At 39.4% G+C, this 17,675-nt stretch overlaps 1 protein-coding gene across 1 annotated transcript in view; it reads left to right on the plus strand.

Annotated features, from left to right (window-relative positions):
• LOC149312378 (laminin subunit beta-1-like) overlaps positions 1 to 17,675 on the plus strand; it is a 69,368-nt gene that overhangs the window by 19,245 nt on the left and 32,448 nt on the right. The window contains exons 5-17 of the mRNA XM_089524505.1: positions 1,708 to 1,896; positions 1,978 to 2,041; positions 4,034 to 4,236; positions 4,847 to 4,967; positions 6,579 to 6,767; positions 7,199 to 7,378; positions 8,445 to 8,557; positions 10,532 to 10,611; positions 12,507 to 12,642; positions 14,564 to 14,722; positions 15,733 to 15,860; positions 16,081 to 16,201; positions 17,013 to 17,217. Coding sequence (XP_089380631.1) covers positions 1,708 to 1,896; positions 1,978 to 2,041; positions 4,034 to 4,236; positions 4,847 to 4,967; positions 6,579 to 6,767; positions 7,199 to 7,378; positions 8,445 to 8,557; positions 10,532 to 10,611; positions 12,507 to 12,642; positions 14,564 to 14,722; positions 15,733 to 15,860; positions 16,081 to 16,201; positions 17,013 to 17,217 — 1,888 coding nt within the window. The remainder of the gene's footprint in view (positions 1 to 1,707; positions 1,897 to 1,977; positions 2,042 to 4,033; positions 4,237 to 4,846; positions 4,968 to 6,578; positions 6,768 to 7,198; positions 7,379 to 8,444; positions 8,558 to 10,531; positions 10,612 to 12,506; positions 12,643 to 14,563; positions 14,723 to 15,732; positions 15,861 to 16,080; positions 16,202 to 17,012; positions 17,218 to 17,675) is intronic.

A 17,675-nucleotide genomic window follows, 5' to 3' on the forward strand; every position in this document is an offset into this window, starting at 1 on the left:
GCCTATAGAATAAAGTATTTATGATAATTGATGATCTGCTGTTTATCTAATTAATTAGCTAATTGGAAATTTCACTGTATTTGATTTTTATCAGACGTTTAATACAGGTTCAATTTTAGCCACCAAAAAAAGCAGGACAAACGTTTTCTCATATCTAGACTAACCATCTAGTGTAAGATAATACAGTGACATAAATTCAAATGTAGTATTTGTCCTTAATTTAAATGCATCTGCACAAATGGAACTCTTGTCTCCTGGCTCCATTGCCTATGGTTTCCTTCTGCCTCCTCAGCAAATGGAAAGGGAGAGGGAGGTAGAGGCTTTTTCCTCCTCCGTCTGCCTGGCTTGTCCTCTTCGCTGTCCCTTAGCAGAGAGGAGCCAAGCAGGTTCTGTCAGTGGAGCCACCTGGTGGGCTCTGGCCAGGGCTTGTGGGTGGTGTGTCTTCAGGGTGGTCAGGGTCCCTTGGGGGGTGTAGGCAGGGGCTCCATCCTACCTTCTTCCAGAGCCAGGTAAGGCATTGCCCTCCTCCCACCCCATGCCTCCACACATGAAACCTGGCCACACTGCCCATAGTCTGCCCCCCCTCCCCAGTTAACTCTTCCCATCAATAGTCAAGTGTTTTTTTCCAAGCTCTGCAGCCATGTTCAGAAACTGCCCATAGGTCCCTGAGGCAGCTTCCTCCCTAGGCTTCCTTCCCAGGAAGAAAGCTCAGGAATGGAGGAGCAGGTTGGGTGCGCACATGCTGGCACACGTCCTTCCCATACCAGGTGACAGCATAGTTAGGGACTCCACTGAATTGTGGCCTTGTAATACTAAGGCCTGTTACAGACTGCCAAGATAAAGCTGCTTCGGGTCTCTTTGGAGGTATGCTGTTTAAATGATGCATGCACCCTAAGAATTCAGAAGCTGCACCAAAGCTGCAGTCCAGTGCTTAGGAATGGAGTGTGGCTTTGGCGCGACCTCCGGACTCTTAGGACCCGTGCATCATTTAAATAGCATACCTCCAAAGAGACCCGAAGCAGCTTTATTTTGGCAGTCTATGTCAGGTTACTGCTAAATTAAGTCTGAGTGGTTACGGAATGTACAGAGTAGACAGCGTTCTCAGCTCTGCTGCCTGTCTTTTTGGGAACACTAGAGATTAACTAGTTCATAAAGCATCGAAGTCACAACAATGATTATACTAGGCTGTCTGATGTTCTCTTTTTCAGTGAAAAGGTGATTAGGATTTTAAAAAATGTATCAAAAAACATTCCCAGGAAATATATCCTTATTTTCACTGACACATTGCCTTCCTGGTACTAAAGGAGTATTCTATTTACCAAGCAACAGAAGTATTTGCAGGTGAACCTTGTGCTTGTACAGCCTGAATGATTGATGACTATTATTACCTTGTTTTCAGGCCCTTGGGCATATTGTCCTGTTTAAGCACCTGCAATTACAAGAGACTTACTGTTGCTTTAAACATATTCTGTAATTGACATATGCACTCCACAATGAGATCTGATTTATTCTTTATAGAAGCTACCAGGAAAAAAATCCAGAAAAATACATTAGGAAAATAAATACTTTTTAGGAAAAATAGAACTGATACTGGGAACTTATTTCAACATATGTCTGTGTAATTTAAAATGTATCTTATATTTTAGCATGCTAAAATTTGTACTATTGTGAGATATATTCATGTCTGTTACCATTCTTTACTCTTAGACATTTCGCCCAGCTGCAATGTTGATCGAAAGATCCTCAGATTTTGGAAAGACTTGGCAAGTATACAGATATTTTGCCTACGACTGTGAAAATTCATTTCCAGGTGTCTCCATTGGACCCATGAAGAAAGTAGATGACATTATTTGTGATTCCCGGTATTCTGATATTGAACCTTCCTCTGAAGGAGAGGTTGGTGGTCCTTTTGAACTGCCTAATTTTTTTTGATATAATAATCTTCATAATACTGATAACACATCATGTTTGTTTCAGGTAATTTACCGTGCTCTGGATCCAGCATTTAGAATAGAGGACCCATATAGCCCAAGGATCCAGAGTATGTACCCATTATTTTATCTTTCTATAAAATTATTTATGCTTGTGTTTGGACCTCACTAAATGATCCATAATCATTATTTTTTACATATATTGAATGCCATTTTAATTCACCAACATTAAAAAGAAAACAGCAGTTAGAAAATGCAGCACATTATGTGAGGCCCATTCACCCTGTGCAAATCGTCTTCCAAAACCTGCCCAAACAGAAAAGTGTTCACAGACCTGAAAAAAGATAGCAAGGAAGGTATCAGTTTATTTTCTCTGGGATGGGAGCTGCAGAGCCTGGGGACAAGTGAGAAGGCCCTTTCCTTTGTTACCACTCGATGTAACAATGAGGGTAGTGGGACAGAGAGAAGGATTTCCTTAAAAGATCTCAAAACACAAGCAGATTTTATTAGAGAATGCAGTCCTTCAGATGGACCTAAACTGTGTAACGCTTTATAGATCATAACAAGCACTTTGAATTGAGCCTGGAACCAAACCGGCAGCGAGAGGAACTGTTGTGACAAGGGAGTTGTGTGCTTCCTGTAGCCAGACCCAGTTAGCAATTTGGTTGAAGTTCTTTGGATAGATTGTAGTCTCTGAATACTTCAGAGGCTCATGTGATTGGGTTGGCTCTTACACATTGGTCTCTCTGGTTCAGATTATAACACTCTCTGTTGGGATACATACTCTTTCACTTGTTAAGTTGAAAAGAAGTAGAAGTTGCTGTAACAAAACTATTTCAAAGTGGGCATTTATCTAGTGACCCCATACACTGTCTCTGCAGGGAGGATAGTTTTTTCCCCCAAGGTTCACAATACAGGTGGCTTCAAATGGACCAGCAATAAAGTGTATCTGATTGCAGGGCCCAGGGCTGAAGAATTTTCATTAACACCCGCCTGTGTTCCCCACTGGGATCAAAGGAGCTGTTAAACATGCATGCTTGTAAGCTGATTAAAGGGTGCTGAAATGTCTTCAGGTGCCCATCATGAGGAAGGTTTATGTGAAGGTTTCAGTGGCCTGATAAGCCAAAAATTGCTTCAGTGCAAGTATTTCAGCCACATCTGAAGCTTTCATTCCCATTCATGATGTTAATGAGTAATATTGACAAAGTGATTCATTTCAGTTTATTTATTTATGCTTATTGCTTTCCCTGTCCAGGAGCATAAGGGTGGTTAAAATAGGACCAGAGTTTACTCTGGACTGGATGGCACATGATGCAGCAACTTTGCTGAAGCTGAGCTGGCTTGAATCTAATCAATGGCTGGTTGGGAAATCTTCCTTGGGTTGATTTGAGATCCATGATGGAAGCAGGGCAGGGTGTTAATTAAAATAAATACATTTAACATATTTAGTTTCACTTTCAACTAGAGTAGACCCACTGAAATCAATGGGACTTAAGTAAGTGGAGAAGCTGACAAGTGCCATTCATCTGGTTGGATTGAATGCCAATTTAGTGTCTGTTAATTTTCTGAACTTTAGGAGAAAAGAGAGCATCTATCTTTCTATTGGCACTTGATTTCTGAATATAGCATATACATGGTGTTACTGCTACTAACAAATGTTTATCTGAATTATGCAGTATCAAATGATGATTGTTGGTGTATATTTTAAAATGGTATTTAGGTCAATATGCATAGCAAAATGGTAAAATACATAAAATAATATGACTTCAGTAAAACTGGAAATCTTCAAGTTAGATTTCAAAATAAAAAGAATACAAAAAGAAAAGAACACAGAATCTTCTATTTTTCTCTGCTTTGACAAACCAAACAAGTTTGTTAAAGGAGCATGTCAAAGAATTTAAGGGGTCTCTTTAAAACATAGCCATTTTAATTTCATTTTGCTGGATGAATCTGCAGAATCCCAGACTCCTGGTCATATATTTTTTTCTGTTATAAGATATCTCTGGGTAATAACTACCATTTTGCTTGTAGTACATCTTTCTTACTCTGTTACTTTTTAAAATTTGTTTTTAAAAACCGGTGCTCCCTTTTCTTCTTTTCAGATATGTTAAAGATCACAAATATAAGAGTAAAATTTATCAAGCTACATACGTTGGGAGACAATCTTCTTGATTCGAGAATGGAAATCAGAGAAAAATATTATTATGCCATTTATGACATGGTGGTCCGTGGAAACTGCTTTTGTTATGGGCATGCCAGTGAATGTGCACCAGTGCATGGAAATGATGAAGAAGTGGAAGGAATGGTAAATGTTTCTATACTGCATTCCTAACTAATTGTTGAAGTGATTTTGATATGATTCTGCCTCTTGCACTCTTAAGAATTTCCCATTAATGACCAATCCCTTTGGGGAGCTTCCAGTATAAACAAAGACACTAAAACTAAGAGTTATCAAATATAGAGGGTCAAAATAGGTAAACAGACCCAGATCAGGACTAGACCCTGTCTCCAAAACAGGTTCAGCATTTTGAATAGCTCCTTTAGAGTTTAGGTGAAAACTTGGAGTAGATTCACAACCCTGCTGACATGGGTGTCCCCTGTCACTTCCAGATATATGTCTGTTCTTCTTGGCATATAGGTTATGCTTCTTTTCCATATTACAAAGGAAACAGGCTGTGTATCACCTCAGTGAAAGATGATATAATTTTTACTTCCTCTTGTTCCATTGTTTCAAGTTTTCTGGTTGGAGAAAAGTCTTAGATTGTTGTTGTTTTTAAATAACTTTCTCTTAATTATCAAAGACAAATGTTTCTATATATGAATCATTACTCCACAGGAGGAAATTACTTTGCTTGCATTTTTAAGATATTGTGTCTCTCTGTAGCTGTATTTCAACTTCTTTTTTCACATTTAAGGTTCATGGTCACTGCATGTGCAAACATAACACCAAAGGTTTAAACTGTGAACAATGCTTGGACTTCTACCATGATTTGCCATGGAGACCTGCAGAAGGCCGCAACAGCAATGCATGCAAAAGTAAGTTTTAGCAGGAGAAAAAAAAATGAAGATGTTAGTCATAGGCCTGCATTTTCTGTTTCTGGTCTTAGTTCAGATGGTAGGGAGGGCTATCTGCAAGCTGGCACCTCCCACTTTGGCCAGTCAGTTACTGGGAGATTTTCAAAGTCAAGGAAATTTAATGTCCATTTGCAACTCAAAGAAGATGCTTCCTTGGAATCCAGCATGTCTCCTTCCTTTGTGAAGCCACATGCTTCTCTACCATCTGAACTAAGACCAGAGACAGAAAATGCAGGCTTGTGACTAACATCTTCAGGTTTTTTTTCTTCTGTTTGCCTGATGAAGAATCCAGTGTGACTTTGAAAGCTTGCAACATGTAATTGTGCATTTTGGTTGTCCCAATAAAGGTGTCATTGTTTGGATGTTGCTCTTTTGATGTTTGCAAATTAAGAATAAGTTCCATTAACCTGATGAGGAGTCTGCTCTTTTCTCAGTTCTTGCCAAAGAGGTTTGCTTGGGATTGACCGCACATAGTGCTGCTTCCAAAGCAATTAAGGGGGGGATCAAGCCAACTGAGAGATTTTGCAAGCAGCATGGACATGCATGGTAATCCAAGGCAAGACACTGTAATTCCCACATATTATTTACATGGGTTCTGCTTTTTAACCAGTTCCAATTTCTGATAGTGCTACAGTCCCTAACCCGTTGGATAAGTGGATGAGCTTCCTGTATTGTAAGATCATCACCACAGCAAGAAATCCTACATGTAGATTAGTATGAGAACAGATTTAAAATGTATTAAGGGGTGACCATGTATTTGCAAGCATCACAACATATTAGATAGGCAAACAACAACATTAACTGCAATTTTGTACTTTCTTTTAGAAAAGCAACATGCAACACAATAAACAGGACCTAATAGTGTCATTCACTTGGCAGAAGTAGTTCCATTAGTGTACAGAGAGGAGCAATTCCACCAATAACAACCAAAATCTGATCTTGAGAGCTGAGAAACAATTCAGATCAGGTTTTTAGGTACAGAGAGCTGTGAAAGAAGACAAAAGTTGTGGTTTGCACCAGTGGAACTAGGCAAGCAGAGTGTTGTATCCTAGTTCCAAATTTCTTTACATGATACTCTCTTCAGAAAAGCACAGGTTACCTTATAATTTACAGTTAGGATAGATGATCAAAGGAGAGATCCTAAAATATCAAGTGGGAGTTTTTAGTAGCAATTGTCTATTTCCAAGTATATGATATACAGTAAATGAATAAGCTGAATAAATAACTTAGTAGTACTATGCCAGAAGTAATACTACCATGAAATTCATGTATTCGAAATATAGAATTGGAAAGTGTACGGCTGCTTTCTAAGTATCTTCTCCATCTAATTTTGAGTCTCTAAACAGCTAAAGGTTAATGTATAATGAGCAACTAACAAATGAATGCTTTTAGTTATTCTGATACATTCCATCTCCCTTTATCACCAATGAAAAGTCATTTGAAACCATCATTGATTTCACTATCAACACACTTGTCAAGGGTTGAATGCAAAGATTACCTTAAGCATTAGGCATTTACGTGGCCTTGGAAGAGTAGTTATTTAATGGAAATGGGTGTGTGTCTTTGTTTTAGAGTGCAACTGCAATGAACATTCTACACAGTGCCATTTTGATGTGGCTGTTTATATGGCAACTGGAAATACCAGTGGTGGAGTGTGTGAAGACTGTCAACATAACACAATAGGGCGTAACTGTGAGCAGTGTAAACCCTTCTACTTCCAGCATCCAGAGAGAGATATCCGGGATCCCCACATTTGTGAACGTAAGTCCATTACTCAGGAGAAACGATTTCTGATAGTTTGGTGTGATCAGTGAGAAATGCAGTGAACATTTCAGCCATATCAACCCTCTTTGTCCCACATTTCATATATGAATGTGATTCTGAAAGAATGAATATGAATTAACATTGGAATTTGTTGTCCTAAAATTTGCAAATGGGAAAGTTCTTTTTTCTAAAGAGCCATTCTGTATTTCAGAAACATAGAGAACTTTTTTAAAATGTTATGCAGTAACTATGCAGTAGAATGACAGATATATGAGCAGGCTGATTTCTATTTGGTAGAGGCATAGTGGCTTTAAATTCTGTGAGATATAGATGGTAGAATTTTAGATAATGGAGATGGTAATGTATATGCATGCTTCTGTACAGTACTCAAGATTATTTATTAAAGACTTGGTTTGTTTGGTTTTTAGCCTGTAACTGTGATCCAGCTGGCTCCCAGAATGATGGAGTATGTGATCGCTACACTGACTTCTCAGCTGGCCTTATTGCTGGGCAATGCCGCTGTAAATTATTTGTGGAAGGGGAACGCTGTGATTTCTGTAAAGAAGGATTCTACGGATTAAGTTCAGATAATCCTCTTGGTTGTCAATGTAAGTAAAACAAAAGAAAACCATTTTGTAAATTCCAGAAGGCAGTTGAATGGTATTGCTAATTCTTCACTGTATGAATTTTGCTAATTGAAATTCATTACTATTGAATGTATAAATCCATGCTTTTCCTTCAAGCATTTACCATGCCACTGTACATCAGAATCATCTCACTGAGGATTGGGATACAGTAAATTCATATTATCTTGAATTGTTTAGCTTTGATGGGATTATGGGTATTTTCCAGAATGTTCTATAGTCATCTGGAAAGAAAGAGCAGTTTTTGTTTCAGTTTGTTTTGGAAGCCAGAAATGTTGTTCCTTATCAAATATTCAGAGAGAGATGCTAGCACCTGGTTTCCAGCATCTTGACTGATGAATGCAAGTGCAGATCTCCACAGATTTTGTAAAATTCCTTAATTTTAGAGTTAAATACATACGCGGGCGCGCTTTACGCGGCTTGAGCATACGTGCTCAAGCCGCGGGGCGCACGCAGGGCGGAAGGGGCAGCACATCCCATTCAATTGAATGGGCGTGCGCACCCGTTGCGCCCCGCGCGCCGCCGCGCCACCATGCATGAACCCCATTGTTTACAATGGGGCTTGAGCATAGGCGGAATTCACCTTACGCGGAGGGATCCGGAACGGATCCCCGCATAAGGCGAGGACCCACTGTACTTCTGATTTTTGTTTACTTCATTAGTCATTTAATAGTCATTAGGCAATGCTATTGCCAAATTTCTGACTGTAATGATATACTTTTCCAATATACTTCTGTGTTTCAATACATTTCTTTTGTTGTTGTTTTTACTATTCCCCCCCCCCCCCCCCAACTGCAGATTAGTGCTAGTTGTAAGGCTGTTGTGAGCCATTAGCTTTGATCTACCACAAAATACATTCAAGTAAACAAGGAGTTAGGGTGATGAAAGCAGGCAGCATTGAGGGGGAGCAATTTATCATCAAGTCTACAAAATGAGGGATAGTGTTAAGATAAATATTTGTATTGAAATCTGTGAAAATTATGACCCAAACAACTAGATCCTGATTTATTTACTGTGCTTCCTAATATAGCTTGTGGATGTAATCCTTTGGGAACACTTCCTGGAGGGAATCCTTGTGACTCTGAGACAGGAAATTGCTATTGTAAACGTCTTGTTATCGGAAGGCACTGTGATCAGTGTCTGGTAAGTTATCTTGCTTAAAAAGAATAGTTGATTGTTCCATTTATTTATTTTATATGTGTGTGTGTGTGCGTGCATGAGTGCATGAGTACATGTGTGCACCTTTCCAGATTAAGAAGCAATACCACGTGTCTATTTAGATTCATTAGACATTTCCAAAAAAATTGAATTGTTTTGTAGTAACAAATCACTTTTTCATTTTAAAGCCTATAATGTATTAGCAATACTTGTAGTACCATATTTAATTTCACAGTTCTGTTGCTTGTCCTGTGTCATGTCTCCCCTGTAAGGTTTTAACTGTCTTTCTCCAAGCTGCCCATGCCATGTTCTAACATCACATGGAGACCTGAATGGCTAAGCTTCCTGTTTCTGCATAGGCTCTTTGATACAACTAAGAAAACAAAGTGTTCAGAGCTTACATCCCTCTGCCTGTGTCTGTCCTCTTCAGACATCTGAGCCGATCACCTGCTTCCTGCCCACTACTACTACAACACCTTTATCCTACTAGGACTTTATCCTACCAATTGCTAGTTCTAACTCATGGTCCTGCTCCTAGCCCCTTCCCCAACAACTATATGTACAGGAGAGATAGTCACTGTCCCAATGAAACCTCCCAGCAGGGTTGTCAAGTCAGGGGTTTACCAGGACATGAGATTTAATGGAAAAAACCTGAGCCCTAGGAGTTGGGCCCAGAGCCAGCATGTAGTGGTTTGCACATTGGACTATGACTCTGGCGATCAGAGTTCAAATCTTCACTTGGCCATGAAAATCCACTGGGTGACTGTGGGCAAGTCACAGTCTCTCAGCCTCAGAGGATGGCAATAGCAAACCTCCTCTGAAGAAATTTTCCAAGAAAACCCTGTGATATGCCTTCGGGTTGCCATAAGTCAGAAACGACTTGAAGGCAAACAACATACAGGAGGTGAGCCCAGATGATTTTAGAAAAGTGATGCAACAAGGGACAGCTTCCTCATGATTTTATTAAGCATGATGCATAAATCACTGACCACAGTTACACAAAATATGCCATTCAAATTAAAAAAAATACTATGGCTGCAATCTGGTGTGGCTCAGTGTAGCATAGTAATTCTGCCTGTGGACCTACAATACGCTGAGGTATAAATTCTTATCCTTGACTTAACATATGGCTTCTAAAGCCCCCTCCCTCCCAGTATGGCCATTTCATGTCACATGGGGAGCAGGGACAATTGGAGAAACATCTGACTATGCCTCATAGTCAGATGCAGAATGATTACATCAACGCTGAGTTCTGCCAAAATCTTTTGGTGGTCTTAAGCACTGCTGTAATCATTTTGTATCTGGCTAGAAAACATAGCCAGATGCTTCTCAAGTTCTGCCCTCTCCCCAAGTGTCACAGAATAGCTGAAGGAAATATTAGTCTTCTGCAGCACCCAAAAAAAGTATATAAAACAAGTATAAGAAAAATGTTTGTGTGTGCGCGTGTTTGTGTGCGTTTATTCATGCCACTAACAAGATGCCAGGCCAAGTCTAATAAGTGAAAATATATGCCCACACACCTTTCAAGGCAGTATTCTATCCATTAGATTCCTTCCCTTGATCTGAGTACCAGAGGGGAGCAGCCAAATGATGAGGCCAGATATCCTTGCTTAGTAAATTCAGTGCCACTCCTCTGGTGTTGCAAAAGAAGGGCCAATTCTTCTTTCTTTTAGATTGTGCTGACATTTGTCCTACAGATTGCAAGGACATCCCTTTCCCACCTCTTTGTAATTCATGTGAACTCTTAATTAGTACATTAACACTGAAAGATCAGTGGAGGATAGGACAATAATAGTGAAAAGGGAAGGAAAAGCAGAGGAAGATGGTTCACCTATCACTGCTCATTGTCCTCCGTGGGCTTATTCAATAGTTGGCACTGCCTTTACTGGTTAACTTACTTTATCTATCCCTCCAGATATGTCTGGTTACATATCTTACAGGCCATATCTTCTCTTGCAGTCTCAACACTGGGGACTGAGCAATGATATGGATGGATGTCGACCATGTGATTGTGATCAAGGAGGAGCACTGAACAATAAGTAAGTCTCATGTCCACAACGAGACTGGGCTTTGTTTAAATTTCAGAAAGATCTGCTTTATTGAACTTTTAAAAATAATAATGATAATAACAATAATAATACTTACAATTGAAAGTTATTTACACATGATATGTTCAGTGAAACTTACAAGAACCCTGTATAAAGTAGATCAATATCATGAAAATAAGTATCATTATCACCTATTTTATAGAGCTCGTCATTCATTCATTCATTCTTTTGGACAACTGCTAGAATCCCTCATGGATGCTTGAAGCTATTGTCCCAAAAGTGATGTTTCCAAGCTCTTTTATTTTGTAGATTTTGGATTATGTGAAGTAGAATGTGGAGCGCCTAATTACATACTTGTGGCCAGACAACATGGTGAGAGGACTTCCCTCCTCTCTAATGATCTATATGGCTGGACTAAGATGGGAAATTGAGTACGGGTACCCAGTCAGTGTTACCAAGCCTTAGGTATCTGCAGCCCCGCTCTTTGCTGGAGTATTACTCTCTTGAAAGTATCACACAGTATAATTTGTTTTTGTATGTGTTCATGTGTGTAGTTCCAACAGTAGAATGGGGCCCCTAGTTACTGAGGGCCCTGGAACATTTGCTTTAATTGCACCATTGATAATCCAGTCTTTTCTGTCCATGTCCAAATAATCCAGCTAAATTATTGATTTCTATTTGTAGTGAGAGATCAGAGGATAAGAGCACACAAGCAACAAACTCAGTCTTGATCTCACTAAAACAAAAATACTGGCCACAAGTGACTTATTCTCCCATCTGTCTGAGAATTAAATGCATTCAGTCAGGCTCATGTTCCCATGATGAAGATTTTCCTTTGGTTTATGCTTCCTTCATCCATGCATCAGATATACTCAAAAAACCTGTTAAAATGGTGTGGTGGAGCCATGAAGCTGCCTAACACTTGGATGTGTTGACAACAATGATCTCAAAACCATCTGAAAGTGGGTGTCACTCACCAAAAGAAGCTTGGCCAACATGTGTTTCCCTTTCGGCTCTGCGAAGAAAATAGGCTCATTCATCTTGAAAGTTCTGCTTAACACTGCTGTAGTTGAGATGCCTATTTTTACAAGCTTGATTTCTAATTATAAAACAGCCTGTTTGGAAGAAGGATGCAAATTCCTCGCTGTAATTTCCTCCAGCATAGATCATTTGAGAAATTACCTGAAATGCACAGCTGGGCTGAATGCTAACTTGAGCTTTTGAATGCTGGAAAACAATCAGGGATGCATAACAAAGGATGGAGGCATTGTTCCAAGCACAGGAAACTTCCCATACTTATTCAAACTATCTGGGATAGACATAATAATCTCACAGGAAGACAGAATTTTTAATGATGACTATTTCCATGGGACTTTTTTCCACGATAAATTTGTCTGTCCCCAAAGTTTTCAGATGGCCTTTGCATGAGAAAATGAGTGGCTTTCAGTCTAAATGTCTTTGCTACAAACAAACCTTCAGAAGTTAGCAACAAAATATGTGATGGTTGCACCATTACAGTGGTCAGTGGGTCATGTTCTAAACACTTTTTTAGTTGTGCAGAAATTCTTAGAATTTAAATGTCACAGAATCTTGTCTACATATATCTACTTTTGTGAGTCCTTTTTTAGGCGGCATCTGCACTGCAGAAATAATCCAGTTTGGCACCGCTTTAAGTGCCATGGCTCCATGTGATGGAACTCTGGGAATTCTAGTTTGGTATAGCACTAGAATTCTCTACAGAGAAGGTTCAATGTCTCACAAAATTACAATTCCCTGAATTCCACAGCATTGAGCCAGGGCAGTTAAAGTGGTGTCAAACTGGATTCTTTCTGCATTGCAGATGCAATTATCAAAGATATGCAATGTAAATTCATTCTCTCTTCCAGCTGCTCAAGAGAATCTGGTCAGTGCCAGTGCAGGCCTCATATGATTGGACGCCAGTGCAATGAAGTGGAGCCCGGTTATTTTTTCATTTCTTTGGATCATTATGTTTATGAGGCAGAGGAAGCCATCTTTGGCCCTGTGAGTACCAACTTCAGCAAATGATCCGTCACAGCAATCCCTTTCATATCCACATATTCTGTTGTGTAACCAACCTGTTGGTTTTATAGTACCATTGCATGGGCCCTCCTGGGTACAGTTGTGGCCTTTATGAAGAAGGTATACAGAGTCATGGTCTACTCAGAAGCTTCTAGGCCCCCAGTATGGTGTATAAATCTTGATTACAGGATTTCTTAATGGTCTGTTTCCAAGTTCAGGAAGCCATTTCTAGGGAGGCAGCTAAAGGCCCAGGAGGGTGGTGGAAAGAGGAGGAACAGGCGCACACCTATTCCTATTCTTCTCCCCAGCCTCCTGTGCCTTTACCTGTCTCTGGTGAGGCAGCCAAAAGCCTGGGAGGGCAAGGTGAAGAGGAGGAACAGGCACACATCTGTAACACCTGGTGCAGAAATGCCTTTGCATTTGGCCTTCCTTATTATGCACAGTATGTGTATTATACTGTTTATGTCTGGACAACATGTTAATTTGATAGAGAAACATCTGACGTAGGTTGATTGAAATTGACACTTCCATTTGGTATCTAGATAGAACACAAACTTGTTAATAGAGACTTCATGATTATCAATCCAGCCTCCAAAACCTCCAAAAGAAGGAGACTCCATCACTCTCCAAGGGAGTGTGTTCCACTGTAGAACAGCCTTACTGTCAGGAAGTTCCTCCTAATGTTTAAGTGGAATCTCTTTTCCTGGAGCTTGCATCCATTGTTCTGGGTCCTAGTCTCTGGAGCAGCAGAAAACAAGCTTGCTCCCTCCTCAATATGACATCTCTTCAAATATTTAAATAGGGCTATCATATCACTTTTTAACCTTCTCTTCTCCAGGCTAAACATCCCCAGCTCCCTGAGTCTTTCCTCATAGGGCATGGTTTCACCATTTTAGTCACCCTCCTTTGGACATGCTCTAGTTTTTCAATGTCCTTTTAAAACTGTGGTGCCCAGAACTGGACACAATATTCCAGGTGGGGCCTGACCAAAGCAGAATAGAGTGGCACTATTACTTCCCTTGATCTAGACACTATACTTTGATTGCTGCAGCCTAAAACTGCATTGGCCTTTTTAGCTGCTGCATCACACTGTTATTATTATTATTAACCTTTATTTATAAAGCGCTGTAAATTTACACAGCGCTGTACATACACTGTTGACTCATGTTCAACTTGTGGTCTACTTGGACTCCCAGATCCCTTTCACATGTAGTTTCATTCAGTCAGGTGTCTCCCATCCTATATCTGTGCATTTCATTTTCCCACCCTCAGTGCAGTACCTTACATTTCTCCCTCTTGAAGTTCATTTTGTTAGCCTCGGCCCAGCTTTCTAGTCTATTCTGGTCATTTTGAATTTTGATCCTGTACTCTGGAGTATTAGCTATTCCTCCTAATTTGGTGTCGTCTGCAAATTTGATAAGTATGCTCCCAATTCTGTCATCCAGGTCATTGATAAAGATGTTGAATAGCACTGGGCCCAGGACAGAGCCTTATGGGACCCCACTGGTCACTTCTTTCCAGGATGAAAAGGAGCCATTGTTGAGCACCCTTTGGCTTCGGCCAGTCAACCAATTACAGATCCATATAACAGTTACTTTGTCTAGCCCACATTTTACAAGCTTGTTTGCAAGAATGTCATGGGAAACCTTGTCAAAGGCCTTACTGAAATGGCTTGATGTCTTCTTTAGTTTTACAAGAGTTTTTGCTATTTTAGCTCTTGTTACAAAATAAATAAATAATATATAATATAATTTCAAGTCATATAGAACAAGATGTATGCTGATATAAAAATCTTTATCACGCAACAGAAATAATCAAGAAATTGGAATTTATATCTCTGCCTACATTTTTCTGAAAAGATATATGCCTGATCAAAATAATTTTAATTTACTTTGTTCCTCAGGGAGTGAGTATTGTTGAACGTCAGTCTTCTCAGGATCGTGTACCTTCATGGACTGGAATAGGATTTGTTAGAGTTCCTGAAGGAGCTTATTTAGAATTCTATATTGATAACATTCCCTATTCAATGGAATATGATGTTCTGATTCGCTATGAACCACAGGTAAATGGCAAACCTGTAGATCCATGTTGCTTGTGAATATGTTGTTCAGGGAGTTTTAAAATTAACGTATGGGGATTGATTTGGCTTATCTGTGTCTTAACATTACATATATGTTTTAATCAATACTTAATAGGACAAGTTCTAGGGGATGAAGGGAATAACAGGGATTATTGTTGTACTGAATGGATTTTTATTGTAAGCCGCCTCAATCCTCATGGAGAGGTGGGGTAAAAATAAAGTTTTACTATCATTATTATTATTATTATTGAAAAAATTATTTATTTTTGTGCATTAGCAATTATATATAGTCTGTATAACAATTTCTAAAATGTTTGTAATTAGCCATAGATATTAGAAAGCATGCTGAAAATAGATATGCAGAAAAACCTAATACAGTATGCCTTTGCCTTACATGGGGGATCCATTCTGGACCCACCCACCCCCACATAAGGCAAATTCCACAGTGTGCACACCATAGGACAAACATTTCCTGTTTGTCACGCAGCTTTCAGCGTAAGCTGAAAGCCGCATATAGCACTCCTGCATATGACGCGGGTGCATTGTATGTATTATTCCAAATTTACATATTATTTTTAGAATGCACATGTATTTATATAGTGATGGAAGGAGAGAATAAATAACACGCAATAGGAATGTATAGTTACAGTAAAGATACAAAATTTCAGAAAGAGAATGTACCAGCTCAGAACAACCCCATGAATGCTAGAATATTTTTTAGATCTAAGAAATCAAAATTAGATCTACTCCACCAAAAATGCACTAAATTATTTGCAGTAGTCAGGGATGCAATCCTATATGGGTATATTCAGAATTATGTCCCACTCTGTTCAGTAAGATTTTATCCAAGACTAGTTGGATTGTTACCAGCTTTGTTGTATATACAGTCCTAATCACTGCATCAGACAAAACCGATCGACATCAACACAAAACACTTCAAGTAATAAAGGTATGTTAATGTGAACTATTTGTTCATGCCTTTTTTTATTCAGTTACCAGATCTCTGGGAAAAAGCTGTTATTACTGTATTTCGTCCAGGCCAGATTTCTGCTAGCAGCAGATGTGGCAATACAGTTCCTGATGATGATGATCAAGAGGTATCATTATCTCCAGGTTCAAGGTAAGTATCACCATTTGTAAAGAAACAATAAATACTTGGGCAGCAAAGGGAAAAGACAGGGTTTGATTCCATAAAACTATCACTCAAATTAACTATTTGTTGTTTATTGATATCCCAGTGATTCCTGTGTATTTTATTGGCCCATTTTGGGCAAATACAAATCAAATTTATAGTTTTATTTTTCTTCTTGCCTCAATGTTGTGTCTTCTTGATAATACAGATATGTGGTTCTTCCACGACCAATATGCTTCGAAAAAGGACTTAATTACACTGTTCGCTTGGAGCTGCCACAGTATTCCTTAAATACAGAGGTGGAGAATCCATACACACTCATTGATTCAGTAAGTGTACAAGAACTTCAATTAGACTCTTAAATAGAAATATGGCAGAATAGGAATGCTGGGCATGATCCATCCTCTTCAGTTAGCACAAACTGAATTGAGAGATGCTGGGTGAATGAGGCATAGGAAGTCTAACATAAGTTATTGTCTGGATGCTCTGCAGTATGCTTCACACAGTGTGTACACTGCCGAATGTCAATCAGTTGGAGGTAAGTGGAATCCTCTGCACTCTTCTCATAAAAGCAATATGCACAGGACAAGATGGCTTGTCCTTCTTTTCAAGAATATCAGCAGCTGCTGCTAAAATCTAGAGAAAATTAAACAGGGGGGGGATTGTTGGGAACTGCCTTTGATGTATTGTGTTCAGCTGAGACTGAAAAAATAAGTGAAGGGCTCTGTTGCAACTGGGGCCCTTTTACACTACAACAATGGTACACCATTGTTTCACTTTAACAGCCATGGTTCCATTTTATGGAATCCTGGGATTTGTAGTTTAGCTAGGGGGATTTAGACTTTTCATCAAGAGAACTCTAGTGTCACACTAGACTATGAAGCCCAGAATTCCATAGGATGCAATCATGGCAACTGAACTGAAATCATAGTGCTATAAAGGACCCTAGACAGTCAACTGAATACTCTTTGGGTTACATTGTTAGAATATACCAGTAAACAAAAATCTGGTCGTTTTAACCCTCATACAGTATTGATGATTTTTTTAAAGATTGAATAAAAAGAGATTGAATGAAATAAATTTGCGGTAGGTTTCAACTGATAGTTGAATGATAACAATGGCTTCTTAATCATTCCACAGCTTGTTCTCATGCCATATTGCAAATCATTGGACTTATTCACAGTTGGAGGCCGGGGTGATGATGTGACAACGAACAGTGCCTGGGAAACATTTCAAAGATACCGGTGTCTGGAGAACAGCAGAAGTGTTGTTAAAACACCTATGACTGATGTTTGCAAGAATATAATCTTTAGCATTTCTGCTCTATTACACGAGACAGCATTGGGTAAGGAGGCCTAACATCTAGAACACTGTCTCTGATTAGGAAATCGTGATATCTTCTCCAAAACAAACCATGGCTTAGTGTAATGTCCAAACAGACATATGGATGGGACATCTGAATGAATGAATACTGGCTACATAAGTAAAGGTATCAAAGTTGGAAGACATTTAAACCTAAGCACATTTATATCTGAATCAGTCAACCTGGAGATCTAACAGAGTTGGAATGCAACTTCATGCTGCAATAAGTCAGGCTTGCAGTGGGTCAATGCTGGTGGGCCAGGAGGAGGCCTCCAGAGGCAGAGACTAGTCTCTCTGGAGCCTGAAGGAGGGAGTGGTTCAGGGCACCCCAACACATATGTTCCAACAGGTATGACTGAGGTGAAGTCTCAGAGGAAGGATGTATTTGCTATCTGCTGCTTCTTATGCTCTACATCTGAGGCATGGGGCTGATGACAGTGA

The sequence above is a fragment of the Sceloporus occidentalis genome, unplaced genomic scaffold (assembly GCF_023333645.1).
Source record: "Sceloporus occidentalis isolate IW3139 unplaced genomic scaffold, rSceOcc1.0.p SCAF_5, whole genome shotgun sequence".
Taxonomy (NCBI): Eukaryota; Metazoa; Chordata; class Lepidosauria; order Squamata; family Phrynosomatidae; genus Sceloporus; species Sceloporus occidentalis.